Raw genomic sequence first — 12,426 nt, forward strand, 5'->3', positions numbered from 1 at the left:
GCGTCTCTTGGTCCTGCCAGGAGAAGTCACCTTATGACAGAGGGGGTCAAAGCCAAAGCCCTCCATGGCCCAGGCCGTGGGTCTGGCCACACCAGTGGGCACCACACCTGCCATGTGTCTAGAGTCAGAACGCTGGAGTCGGGGCTGCAGACAGAAACAGTGCCCCCTCGGGCCCTGGTCCTCAGCGGCGCGATGGATGAACACCCTGATGGCGCTGGGCTGAGTGACGGTATTTTCACAACTCCGTGATGTGACAGCTGTTGTCCCATGTTACAGACCGTGCAAACGCCACTCAGGGAGCTTAACCATCGCACCCAGTGATCAACAGCAGGCCTGGGTCCAGTCTGAACTTGCCCGCGTCCAGGGAGGTCATGGGGCAGACAGAAGCAGGGGTCAAAATCCTGTACAGCTTGCTGACCACACACATCCCTTGCTCTCTGGGCCTCCGTCTCCCCAGACTGTAGAAGCAGAATACCAAACAGCATCATACCTCACAGGATACTTTGGGAATTCGTTTCCACACTCTAATCTTACCCGGCCCCGTCTGTAGCAAACCTGTCCTCCCCAGGTATCAGCGTCCCGAAACCTGGGACTCTGTCTTCACCCCCATACCTCATTCACCAGCACATTCTACCCGCTTTCCCCTCAAAATACAGCCTCAAAATTCAACTTCTCTCACCAACTGGCACCACCTGGTTCCCTCCTAGGTCCCTGCCCTTAGCCACAGGGATAAGTCAGGTCACACCCCTCCCCTGCTCCAAACTCCCTCCGTGGCTCCCATGTCCGTGCAAAGCGGCATGGCCCACAAAGCCCTACACAGCCGTCCGCAGCTGTCCCAGGCCCCGCCGCATCTCGCTCCTCTGCGGTCTCACAGGCCCCCTCCCCCTTTCTCCAACCCACGAGGCACAGGCCCACCTAGACCTTCACCCTGGCCCTTCCAGACATGCACACAGCTCCCTCCCTCACCTTTCCTGTTCCCTGGACCAAAAGGACAAGCCCGTCCCACCCCACCCCTTCTCCCTGGCTCCTTGTCCCGACAGCACCCCAAGGGCCATCTCTCCAGACTGTAAGCCTCATAGACGGCTCCGTTTCGTTCTCTGTCTTTTGCTCCTGGTTTGCAGCGTCGTTGACACTCAGTAGGCGCTCAGCAAGTGTCAGCTTGTATCACATCTAGGCACCGGCCTTCCTCACTAGGCGGTGGGGAGGAAGGGGTGCTGGGAAGGTAGAGTGGGACCTGCACCATCTGGGTATTGAGGTGAGAGCCCCCCCTTCTGAAAGCTTGCGAGGACGCAGTGGATGGTGCCCGTGAGCAGCCTGGCACCGGGAGGTCCAGCACACTGTAGGTACCCGACGGATGCCCCATCCTTGAAAGAAGGCATTCCTGTAACAATCATTTGTCAAATCCCAGCGCCACCAGCTCCTCTCCAGACTTGAGTCCTAGTTTGGGCATAAGAGCGTCCCCCATAGAGTACAGCAGGCCTGGCACACAATAGGGGTTTTATTAATTAAAGCTCTGAGCACTGGCTGCTGTTGGTGGTGCTTCCCCCCAGCAGCCCCACCTGGCCAGCAAGGCTACTGCCCACCCAGGCCTGGCGTCCCCGCCCCGCCACAGCAGGGGGCAGGATTTCCCGCTGGTCTGGGCAGGTCTCTCCTCTGCAGTTTGAAAAGAAACCATCCAGGCTTAACCCTCAGGAACCACTCCTCCAGCCTTTATTCTGTGCCCAACCAGAGCGGCCAGAGGTGGTCCAGGGCAGGGGCCGAAGCCTCAGACACAGGGGCCTCAGCCAGTCCCCTCCCTGCCCTCCTCTCAGCGTTCTTATTTGAGAAACGGGTTCCCCTAACTTCAGGGTTTAACAAAGAATATTTGATGAGGAGCCAGTGGTTGAATGGGGGTAAAACAGAGCCATTCTCCCCATCCCCAAGGCCAGCGCTGCTGGCAGGAAGCCGCCACCCAAGGCCGGACGGCCTCATTTATCGGACCTAAGGAGGTCCACTCCCGCCGGCCGGAGGTGACTCCGCAGCCCCGGGCCCCTATCTCTTCCTGAGTTCCTCTCTGGAACAGGCCATGCGGCTCACCAGGGGAGGCCACCATCTGCGGAGGGGGTGCCACTAAAAATGCCCAAACCCCTTCCCAGGAGGCCAAGGAGGGGGAATGGACCCGGTCTGAGGATGGGACCTCCGGCCCGGCAGAGTCGCCGGGGAACCCGGTCCCGCTTCTGCTCAGGGCTGGGCCAGGTCCCGGGCCCGCCCCGCGTCTGGAGGCTCCAGCCCCGTCCCAGCCCAAGAACAGCGCGGCCCCTTTAAGAGCGCGCGGCCCCGCCCACCTCCTCCGGGCCGGATCCGAATTCCAGGGAGGCGGGGCTGAGACGGCGGGCGCGGAGGACGCGGCGGTGGGACCGGGATCGGCTGCGGCTCGGGCGGCGCCTCCCTTCGGCGGCCTGCCCGGCTCCGGCCCAGCCGGGGCGATGCTCCCCGAGGCCGCGGGATGAGCCAGGTGAGTGCAGGGACCCCCCCCCCGCCCCACCCCCCAGCACCCTCTGCCCGGCACACAGAGAAGCAGACCCAGTGGCGGCAGCCGCGGGCCTCTGCTTCCCGGGGCTGTGTGACCTTGGGCAGCCCCGCACCCTCTCTGGGCAGAAGCCCAGAGGACGGCCAGGGCTGGCGACAGCCATTCCGAGTCCCGGCTCACAGGCACCAGTCGGGCTAGGGAGGCTCCCTGGAGGAGGGGCCTGGCCCCGGCCGGCCGCCGGAGCCGCCACACGGGGCTGGAGGGCCGAGCTCCGCTACCCACTGCTGTGCGACCTTGAGCGAGCTCTGCGCCTCAGTTTCCTCATCTGTAAAATGGAGATATCACTGCGCGCTTAGCCCTGGCCACCGTCACTGCAATTGCTTTACTGCTGCTGCCGTCCTGTCGGTGTTATAATGACACAGTCTTTAGGGTAAACGGGTTGAGGGAGGACCTGGGATCTTTCCGGAGTAAGTGGGATCGCCACCAGGCCTGAGCAGCGGATCTAACCCCTCTCTGAGGTCGGGTCCAGGGTTCCTACTCTTGAGTCCAGGGCTGCAGGTTACTCTCTCTCGGGCATAGCTCTTCGCCTCTCACAGGGGCAGTAAGATGGGGGCCTCCCTGCCTGGGCAGGAAGGAGGACTCAGACAAGTCTTCTCAATCCCTCTTCCCGAAAGAACCAAGCAGCCAACACTTATGGACACTGGGGTCATTTATAAAAATAATCCCATTAGTTCCTCTGAGGAAGGTTCTATTATTGTATCCATTTCACAGACGGGTAAACAGAGGCGAGAAGTTTCTCAAAATGCAGGCATTTGGTCTGAACTGACAAGCAAGTGCAGGTGGTCAGCGGCTTAGCCTGTGCTGAGCACTTGCTGGGTCCACAACCATCCTGACCCGTGTCCCTGCCCACAGTGACTCGGCTGGCCCGGGCATGGCAGACCCCGTGGCGGGCATCGCCGGCTCCGCGGCCAAGAGTGTGCGGCCGTTCCGCTCGAGCGAGGCCTACGTGGAGGCTATGAAGGAGGACCTGGCCGAGTGGCTCAACGCCTTGTACGGTCTGGGTCTGCCCAGCGGTGGCGATGGCTTCCTGACGGGGCTGGCCACGGGCACCACCCTGTGCCAGCATGCCAACGCTGTCACTGAGGCCGCCCGTGCCATGGCCGCCGCGCGGCCGGCCCGCGGGGTGGCCTTCCAGGCCCACAGCGTGGTGCCCGGCTCCTTCATGGCACGAGACAACGTGGCCACCTTCATCGGCTGGTGCCGCGCGGAGCTGGGTGTGCCTGAAGTGCTCATGTTCGAGACGGAGGACTTGGTGCTCCGCAAGAACGAGAAGAGCGTGGTGCTGTGCCTGCTGGAGGTGGCGCGGCGCGGCGCCCGCCTCGGCCTGCTGGCCCCTCGCCTCGTGCAGTTCGAACAGGAGATTGAGCGGGAGCTGCGGGCCACGCCCCCGGCCTCCAACACCCCCAGTGCCGGGGAAGACACCACCGAGACCACCGCCGCCCCAGGAGCTCCAGCCCGTGGGCCGCGCATGACGCCCAGCGACCTGCGCAACCTCGATGAGCTGGTGAGTACGCAAGTGCGTGTGCCCAGTGGCCGGGCTTATTCTAGCACAACCCAGGCACCAGCAGGCAGGGTGGTGCGGGCAACCTTCCGCGGCCTGTCCTCGTGGCTGCAGGACAGCCTGCCCCGGGGAAAGCGTGTGTATGTTGAGCACCAAGTGGATACCCGGCCCCAAAGAGTTAGGCAGGCGCAGAGAGGGCTAAGTGCTGGGTGAGGTCACAGGGCCTGGCGAGAAAACTCAGCCTCCACTGCCCCATGGCACGATGATCCCCGTTTCCTCTCGGTGCTAACCGTGCCCCAGGTAAGCGCTGAGTGTTCTACATTCTGGGGATTTGAGCCCCTCCAGTACACCTCCCTGCACTCAACTGCTAGACCGCCGCATTCACGCCATCACTGAGCTCGAGGTTGAATGGGGCCCATGGTCCAGGGCAAGGTGCCTGGCACACAGTAGGCGCTACCTGAGTGCCCAGGGAAGCTCCCAGGGGCTCTTCGGGTCCCTACTCCTCCCCCGGGACTTATCTGGGAAGCCCAGCACAGAGTAGACATGCTACTGGGAGCTGACATCCTGTCAAAGAGCTGTGGGATGAGCTCTATGCTGAGCATGTAGAAGGTGCCAGACCATGACTCTAGCTCCCTCCTCCTCTTCCTGGGACCTAGGTGTCCCTGACACCCCCACAGCCTGGCCAAGAGTTTCCTTCTTATCAGGAGGTTAGGACGGGATGTGCCCATCCTGGAGGCGGGCAGCCGGACGGCTGTGGGCAGAGGCTGCCACCCCACCCCGGGCCAGGGTCACCGGAGGCTCCACCTGCTCATTTTCTCAGCAGCTCTGCTGTGGGTGAGGAGGCGGGTGGGGCTGCCCGCATAGCCAGCCTGGCAGCTCCTGGCCTGGGGAGCATGTGGGCAGACGTGCTGGCCATGTGTGCTGGCCGGACCAGTGACCTCTTTGTGCATGGTGGTGTCTGCGTGTGCCCCACGTATCCGTGGCACTGCTGCCTCCATATGGCATTGGTCCTCTGTACTCAGACCTGCCTCCTCCCCGAACCTGCCTCTCTGTGGGTCTCAACATTCACGTCTCTGAAATGGGTGAGGGGGAGTGAGTGAGGACTCCCCCAAGGGCTCAGGGACTTAGAGGAAGCAGTTCCTCACCTCGTCCTGGTCGGCTCCCTGCCCTCTCGGTAGTCAGAAGGGAAGGAGCTCTGGTGAAAGGTCAAGTACAGAGGTGGCACTCAAGTCCAGGGCGACACAATCGGAGCCTCTGCTCTACAGAAGGATTTACTTCCTTCTGACCCTGGAGCTGCTGACATCAGGCCCAGGGAGGAGGGACCTGACCCCTGACCACCAGCCTCTCCTCTTAGGTGAGGGAGATCTTGGGGCGCTGCACCTGCCCAGACCAGTTTCCCATGATCAAGGTCTCGGAGGGGAAGTACCGCGTGGGAGACTCCAGTCTGCTCATCTTCGTGCGGGTGAGAGAGAGGGGCTCCCGGAGCAGGCAGAGCCTGGGAGGCGGGTGGGACGCGCGGTGACCTGCGCTCGCCGGGCTCCCACAGGTGCTGAGGAGCCACGTGATGGTGCGTGTGGGAGGCGGCTGGGACACGCTGGAGCACTACCTGGACAAGCACGACCCCTGCCGCTGCTCCTCCGCGGGTCAGTGTCCAGGCTCGGGGGCGGGGCGGGAACGTGGGGGCGTGCACCTCTGCGGCCCCGCCCCTCACGCGGCACCCGCCCTCTCTCCCTGCAGCCCACCGCCCGCCCCAGCCCAGGACCCGCACCTTCTCCCCGCAGCGAGTGTCACCTAGCCCCAGCCCCCGAGCTGGTAGCCCAGCCCCAGGGGTCGAGCGCCGGGGCTCCCGCCCAGAGGTGACACCCATTGGCTTACGCAGCTCGAAGGAGGGGCCCGAGACCCTACTCAGGTGAGAGGAGAGAGGACATGGGACCGCGGTCCAGGGGGTGGGGGTGGGGGGCGCCCGCCCTGGCCTGGATGACGCTGCCTCCTGTGACTCACACCCTGGGAAAAGTTCCCGTGGGTGGGGGTGGGCCTGGCTTCCCATCTCCATGGCAACCCAAGCAAACGAACAACACAGCTGGGCGGGCCCTGGGGGCTGGGTGGCCGCCAATCCAACCCAGCTTCCCTCTGGCCTGCCCAGGAAGCTGGAGGCTTGAGGAGCGGGGAGCTTGGGGCCTTGCTTCTTCCGCTGCCTTGGGGTGGGGTGGCAGAGGGTGGCCCTGGCTGCGAGAAGCTGTGGCAGAATTTCTCACTTCTCCCTGGAAGTCCCCAGGACGGACAGAAACCCTTGGCACCCCCGCCACCACCACAGGTGTCTCGCCCGCAGCCATGCGTCTGCCTGTTCCTTCCCCTCCCCACCCTTTCTGTGCACCGGGTCTCTCTGCCTTGCCCCACCTTTCTCTCTTGTTCCCCTGCCCCAGGGCCCGGGACCAGCTGCCCCCCCATCCCCGCTCCCGCCGTTACTCTGGGGACAGCGATTCCTCAGCCTCCTCGGCCCAGAGCGGCCCCCTTGGTGCCCGCAGTGAAGACTCAGGCACTGGCCCCCGGCGGGAGCGTCCCAGCCGGCGGGTGACCACGGGCACCCCGGTCTCCCCGAGACGGCCTCCTGCCCCGCGCAGCCAGTCCCGGGACCGGCTGGATCGGGGGCGGCCGCGTGGGGCCCCAGGAGGCAAGGGAGGCCAGCTGTCGGCCCCCAGCCCTGCCCGGCGGGCCCGGAGTCAGAGCCGTGAAGAGCAGACAGTGCTGCTGGTGCGTCGGGACCGAGATGGGCAGCACTCCTGGGTGCCGCGGGGCAGAGGCAGTGGGGGCTCGGGCAGAAGCAGCCCCCACACTCCCCGTGCCCACAGCCCTGCAGCTCCCAGGGTCCCCAGCCCCAGTCCAGAGTTGAGCACAATCCCGGCCAGTGTCTTCCGCACACCCCTGCAGCTTGACCCAAAGCAGGAACAGCAACTGTTTCGGCGCCTGGAAGAGGAGTTCCTAGCCAACGCCCGAGCCCTTGAGGCTGCTGCTGCTGGTGGGACCCCCAGTGGACCAGCCCCTGACCCAATTCGGGCCCCAGACCCTCCAGCTCCTGACTCAGCCTACTGTTCCTCCAGCTCCTCCTCTTCGTCCCTCAGCGTCCTGGGTGGCAAGTGTGGCCAACCCGGGGACTCTGGCAGGATGGCCAATGGGCTGCCCGGGCCCCGAGGCCCAGCCCTGTCCAGCTCTTCCGATGAGGGCAGCCCCTGCCCCGGTGTAGGGGGCCCACCAGATGCACCCGGGAGTCCTCTGGCCGGCCCAGAGCCCCTGAGGACCTGGGCACGAGGCCGGATGGACACACAGCCAGATCGGAAACCCTCACGCATCCCCACACCAAGGGGCCCCCGCCGCCCACCTGGACCCACGGGGTCCGGGACCTGGCATGCCCTGCGCTCAGTCAGCCCGAAGACCGAGCCGGATTCCTGGATGTGACAGACCAGCCCAGCTGCCCCCAGTCCCCTGTCCCTTCTCCTTTGTGGCCTTAACCCCTCTGCATCAGGGAGTGCCCCTGCCTCTTGGGGACCAGACCTCATGGGACCAGACCCCTCGGGACCACATGGCACAATGGGACTTCTGGTGTACATTCCGCTTGGGGGATGAGCATTGCTATTTAATTACTAATGTTATTGAATGCCTTAGAGGAGGCTGGACCAGCCCAGTAAGGACCCTTCCTGAGGTCCCGTGGCCCTGCAGAGCCTGACAGTAAAGTTTTCTTCCAGCTACTTGTGTCTGCGTCTTGGGAGACCTGGCCTTGGGGCCATCACATCCATATGAGAACCCTCATTACAGGTTGGGACTCTGGAGTCAACTGCGAGGGGGCAATGCCTGTCAGCCCTGACCTTTAGGTGTAGGTCTTCTGCATGGGCAGACAGGTTCTTTACCACTAGCGCCACCTGGGAAGCACAAAACTTATTTTTTAGCCACTTTGTGAGGCATGAGAGATGTTAGTTCCCCAACCAGGGATCGAACTCATGCCCCTTCAGTGGAAGCTTGGAGTCTTAACCACTGGACCATCAGGGCATTCCCCAAGATTATCTTGCCATCCCAGAAATGCCAGGTGCACCTTGCTTCCCCTTTATTTCCTCCCGAGAGGTGTGACTTAACAGTTGGTCCAATGAAACTCCAAGAGCAGTCTGAGCGTGTCCAATCAGATTCATAGCCAAGTCCTTTTCATCCAGTCGGATCGTGACCCAATGAGGTCCCAGAAAGGACTAATTTGTCCAATGGGGCCTGCTGGGCCCAATGAGGTTCAAAGAAAACCCTGTCGCCCAGGACACTGGGCGGGAGCGTTCCTCAGCCAATCAGGGAGGAGACTGTCCTGTCCAATCCAAGAGAAGTTGGGCAATCTCGTCCAATCCGAGTCCCCGGTTCCAGTTAACTAGAAGGCCCCTCCCTGCCGTAAGCGGCGTTTTTCCAATTCGATCACATGAGGCTGCAGCGCGCCGGGTGCAGCGCCCCCTGCAGGCGCAGAGCCGGATGTGCAGGGCGTGCGCGCACGAGCGCGCAGCGCAGCAGCTCCCGGAAGAGTCGCAGCACGTGCCAATTGTACTTGGCGGAGCACTCGAGGTATCCGCAGCGCCAGCCCCTGCGCACTAGGGCAGCCAGTGCGCGCCGCGGCCCGAACCGCAGCCGCTGCCGGTCCCGCTTGTTGCCCACCACGAGAATGGGCGCTTCAGGTGCGCCCGCCGGCCTGGAGGCCAAAGGAGGATGAAGGTCGCAGTGCCTGGGACCCCCCATGGCCGGAGAATCCTTCCAGTGGTTATATACACACTAAGGAGCATACTTTCCTGCACCCAGAGAACCCCCAGCAAACACCAGACCCACAAAAACCCAGGACCAAAGACCGCTTAGGGCCAGAGGCCAGGCCCGAAAAGGCCTGAGACCTGGCCCAGGACGGCGGAAGAGCCCACCCACTCACCTCTGGGGAAAAAAGGCCCAGCCAGACCCACAAACACTCCCCGCCGTCTGACACGCAACCTGGGCGGCGCACCTTACCTGGTCTCCGCGATGCGCTGCCGCAGCGCCTTCACATAATCAAAGCTGTCCGGGCTGCAGATATCGTAGACAAGCACGAAGGCGTCCGTGTCCTGCAAGCTCCAGTCTTTAGGGTCCGGCCACTCCTGGGGGGCAGGAGGCCAGAGTTTGCCGAAGCCCTCTTCTTGCTCTCTCGCGTCCAGACCTTCTCCAACGAGCCTTGACGCGAAACCCACACAGTTCACGCTCAAGCCTCGGTCTTTCTCCTCCTCGTCTGTGGCCCTCTCCCGCAAGCTCCCTGGGCCTTACTGTCCTTATGGCCGCTGGGGTATACCTTTTAAAACCGTGCCTGAAGCCAGTCAGCGTCCAGCCCTTCTTCTCTCTGGGTCTCCTCTCCCCTGAGGCCTGTCTCGTTCCTCGCCCCTTCCTCTGTTTCCCATGGTTTCCTTCTTTCGGGCCAGGCCCCGCCCCTCCCCGGGCGCCCTCAGGAGCAGTTCCTGCCTCCGAGCCTGGGCCCGTGTTCCTGAGCCTGCGGAGACCACCGATTAACGGCAGCTGTACACACTTAGGCTTTCGGCCGAAGCACACGCTGCTCTTTCCACCTGGAAATGCTTCCGCCGCTTCTTCTAATCAAAATTTCACTCATCCGTCCCGGTTCAGCCCAAATGCCACCCTCACCAGGAAGCCCTGCTTAATCCTGCCTGCACTTTCCTCTTCACTTCTTGAACGCATCAACTCCCAAGGATTCAAAGTCTGCCCTGGACTTTGCAAAATTATTAAACAAGTCTTGGCTGCAGGTCATAGGAATGTGGGAGCAGAGAATGATGCCCTCAGAACGGACACCCCGGTGTCTGGCTTCAACCTCTCCCACTGCGGCTCTGCTCGTGGCTCCAGACACGGAACACTCACTCTCAGGGCGGCAGGACCATGCTCCCCCATGCACTAATCCCCACCCACCAGCGGAGGCAGAGAAATAGCAATTTAAGCAAGCGAGAAAAAGCCACTCTGCAAAATCGCCGGGTTTTGGCCCTGAGCTGGGGCAACTGTATACCGGCAGAAGAGGTGAAAACCACCAATGCCAGGACACACATTGATCCTTCAGTCCACGGACAGTCGGGTACTCCCGGGCCGTCCACGCGGACACGCACGTGTGCACCGAGCATCCGCCCACATGCTGTCACAGGCCCCTGCCCACCCCTCAGTCCACTACCTCTTGCCCCCCGGGGCTCTGACCGGGGCCAGCACCGTCGCCGTCGCGGATGCTCAGGTCGTAGACGGCGCCGTCGAGCAGCACCGCGGGCCGGTAGAGGCGCGGCCCGTCCGTGGGCCTGTGGCGCTCGGGGTAGTCACCGAACAGGAACTGGCGGATGATGGCCGTCTTGCCCACGCCCGGAGCGCCCAGCACCGCCACCCGCAGGCTGCCCCCCATGGCCCGCGCGTGCTGCTGCGCCCCGCTCTGGGAAGCCTCATGGGCCGGAGCCGCTCTGTGCGCCCGGCGCGCCCTGCCCCGTGCGCCCCAGCCCCGCCGCGCTCCTCATCGCCCCTTGGAGCACCGGGGGCCCAGGGAGGCCAGGCTGGAGGTCGGAGCTGGTGGTACAGGAGAGACAGACAGCCGAGCAGGCGGACGGCGGACGCACGAGCAGCTCCGGTGAGTGCCAAGCTCAGGAGAGAACTGACCGAGCGCGCCGCGCGCAGACACGGCCTCGGCCCCGCAGCGCCACTGGAGGCGCCGGCGACAGCACGGGGCACCGAGGTCGGACCTCCTCGCCTCGCGGGTCCCGCGGCGGAGCAGGATGCAGGGGGCGGCGCTGCCTCTCGGCGCCTCAGTCCCTCCGTCCTTCTCTCGCTCCGGCGCCCGGAGTCGCCGCCCCAGCCGGCCGCGCGAGCGAGCAGCGAGCAGCGAGTGGAGCCTCCCGGAGGCGGCGATGAGGTAACCGCCTGCCCGCCCCTCCCGCTCCCCCCTACCCGCCCGGGACGCCCCTCCCGGGAAGGGTCGCGGGAAGGTGACTGGGATTCGGGGAGCCCAGGGAGGGACCCAGCCCCCCTTGCGTTCCGCGCTGTCATCCGCTCCAAAATAGAACTCCCTTCCCACCCACGTCCGCGCCCGCTCCTCCAAACATCGCTCCCCCAAGCTGGCTCCTCGCAAACCCGCCCGCTGGATCGGATCCGGCCCGGCTGTGTGACCTTGGGCGAGTCGCTGTACTGCGCTGGCTCTGCTCCGCATCCACCAAAGGCATACACCGTTTCTTGAGCTCCTACTACGTGCCAGGCCCCACACTAAGCTATTACCTACACGATCCTTGAAGCCTCAACCTGGTGTCTCTGAGAGAAGAAAACAGGCCAGAGAGGGGGCTGCTGTCCAGGGTTGCAGGTCAGCAGGTGGTCCCTGAACCTTCCCCTTGTGGTCTCCTGTGAGGAGCTCTCCCCTGTCCCTCCTGCACACGGGGGCCAACACTAAATAAGGGCATCAGGGAGGGGGTGTGGGACAGAGGGTGCTGAACCCAGTGTGCCCCAGATCCCTGTCCCAACAAGGCTGAAAGAGGCAGAAATTGGTCCACACCACTTCCCTCACTGCTAAGGCCAAGTTTTCTGCTTAAGTCTCCACCTGTAGCTTTCTCTCACACCCCACAACCTCCATGTTAAGTTCCCAGAGCCCAAATCCCCACTCCTGGAGCCAGCAGGACGCTCCTTCCTTCCCCATCAGGGCTTGAGAAGTCTGGGTTTACCAGCCCCGTCTTCTGCTTGCCCACCCTGCCCCTGCAGTGGTGGTGGGGGTGGGTCTCCCACATCTCTGACCAGCCCTGATGCCTGGGTACTGCGGGACACGCACAGACATCACCGTTTCTGCGCTGGCCAAGCACTTCGCTTGTCTGTCTCTGCAACAAACAGCCCCAATCTTAACTGCTTCCCAAGATGCCGAGACAGATTTTTTTTTAAAAGAAAAAGAGCACAACTTGCTCACCTCAGCCTAGGGGACGCGGGGAAGGGACGAGCAGCTGGGTCTTGAAGCGGGGAAGGGGGTTCACCCTGGGGAGCAGGCGATGGCACCTGGGTCAGGGGCCTGGGTCGGCTTTCACTCTTCTCGGCCACTAAGGGAGCTCGGAGCCAGGGCTGTGGCTACATCTGGCTGGCGTGCCAGCTCTTCAGGCCCAGTGAGCGGCTTATCTTGCTTTCCAACTGTGGGCTTTTTCCCTTCACCTGATTCTCCCTCTGGCGCTTTTCAGGTCTCTGGGTTTTGTGAGCTGCCTCAGTTCCTTGGAGTAAATAAACTAGGCCCCGTCTGCCCTGCCGACCGCCAGCAGGGTGTGGGGCTGACCTGAGGACAGTCTCTCTCAGGGCACTCACTGGGACCACACCTGCC

The 12,426-nt window shown here is 63.3% G+C and overlaps 2 protein-coding genes across 3 annotated transcripts; one reads left to right on the forward strand and one right to left on the reverse strand.

Annotated features, from left to right (window-relative positions):
* Positions 1-2,357: 2,357 nt before the first annotated feature.
* On the forward strand, positions 2,358-7,813 carry GAS2L1 (growth arrest specific 2 like 1). 2 transcript variants are annotated; one of them, XM_061385242.1, is made up of 6 exons: positions 2,359-2,494; positions 3,422-4,073; positions 5,425-5,532; positions 5,617-5,713; positions 5,808-5,979; positions 6,494-7,813. In XM_061385242.1, exons 2-6 carry the CDS (start codon positions 3,441-3,443, stop codon positions 7,521-7,523), a joined length of 2,040 nt encoding a protein of 679 aa, XP_061241226.1. In that variant the 5' UTR covers positions 2,359-2,494; positions 3,422-3,440; the 3' UTR covers positions 7,524-7,813. The 2 variants fall into 2 exon arrangements, with proteins under 2 accessions (XP_061241227.1, XP_061241226.1); XM_061385243.1 differs by having other exon boundaries at positions 2,358-4,073.
* Positions 7,814-7,980: 167 nt separating this feature from the next.
* Positions 7,981-10,502, reverse strand: RASL10A (RAS like family 10 member A). The gene is made up of 3 exons (XM_061385269.1): positions 10,276-10,502; positions 9,087-9,211; positions 7,981-8,781 (listed from the first exon to the last, which is right to left on the reverse strand). Exons 1-3 carry the CDS (start codon positions 10,492-10,494, stop codon positions 8,514-8,516), a joined length of 612 nt encoding a protein of 203 aa, XP_061241253.1. The 5' UTR covers positions 10,495-10,502; the 3' UTR covers positions 7,981-8,513.
* Positions 10,503-12,426: the final 1,924 nt, after the last annotated feature.

The sequence above is a fragment of the Bos javanicus genome, chromosome 17 (genome assembly GCF_032452875.1).
Source record: "Bos javanicus breed banteng chromosome 17, ARS-OSU_banteng_1.0, whole genome shotgun sequence".
Classification (NCBI taxonomy): Eukaryota; Metazoa; Chordata; class Mammalia; order Artiodactyla; family Bovidae; genus Bos; species Bos javanicus.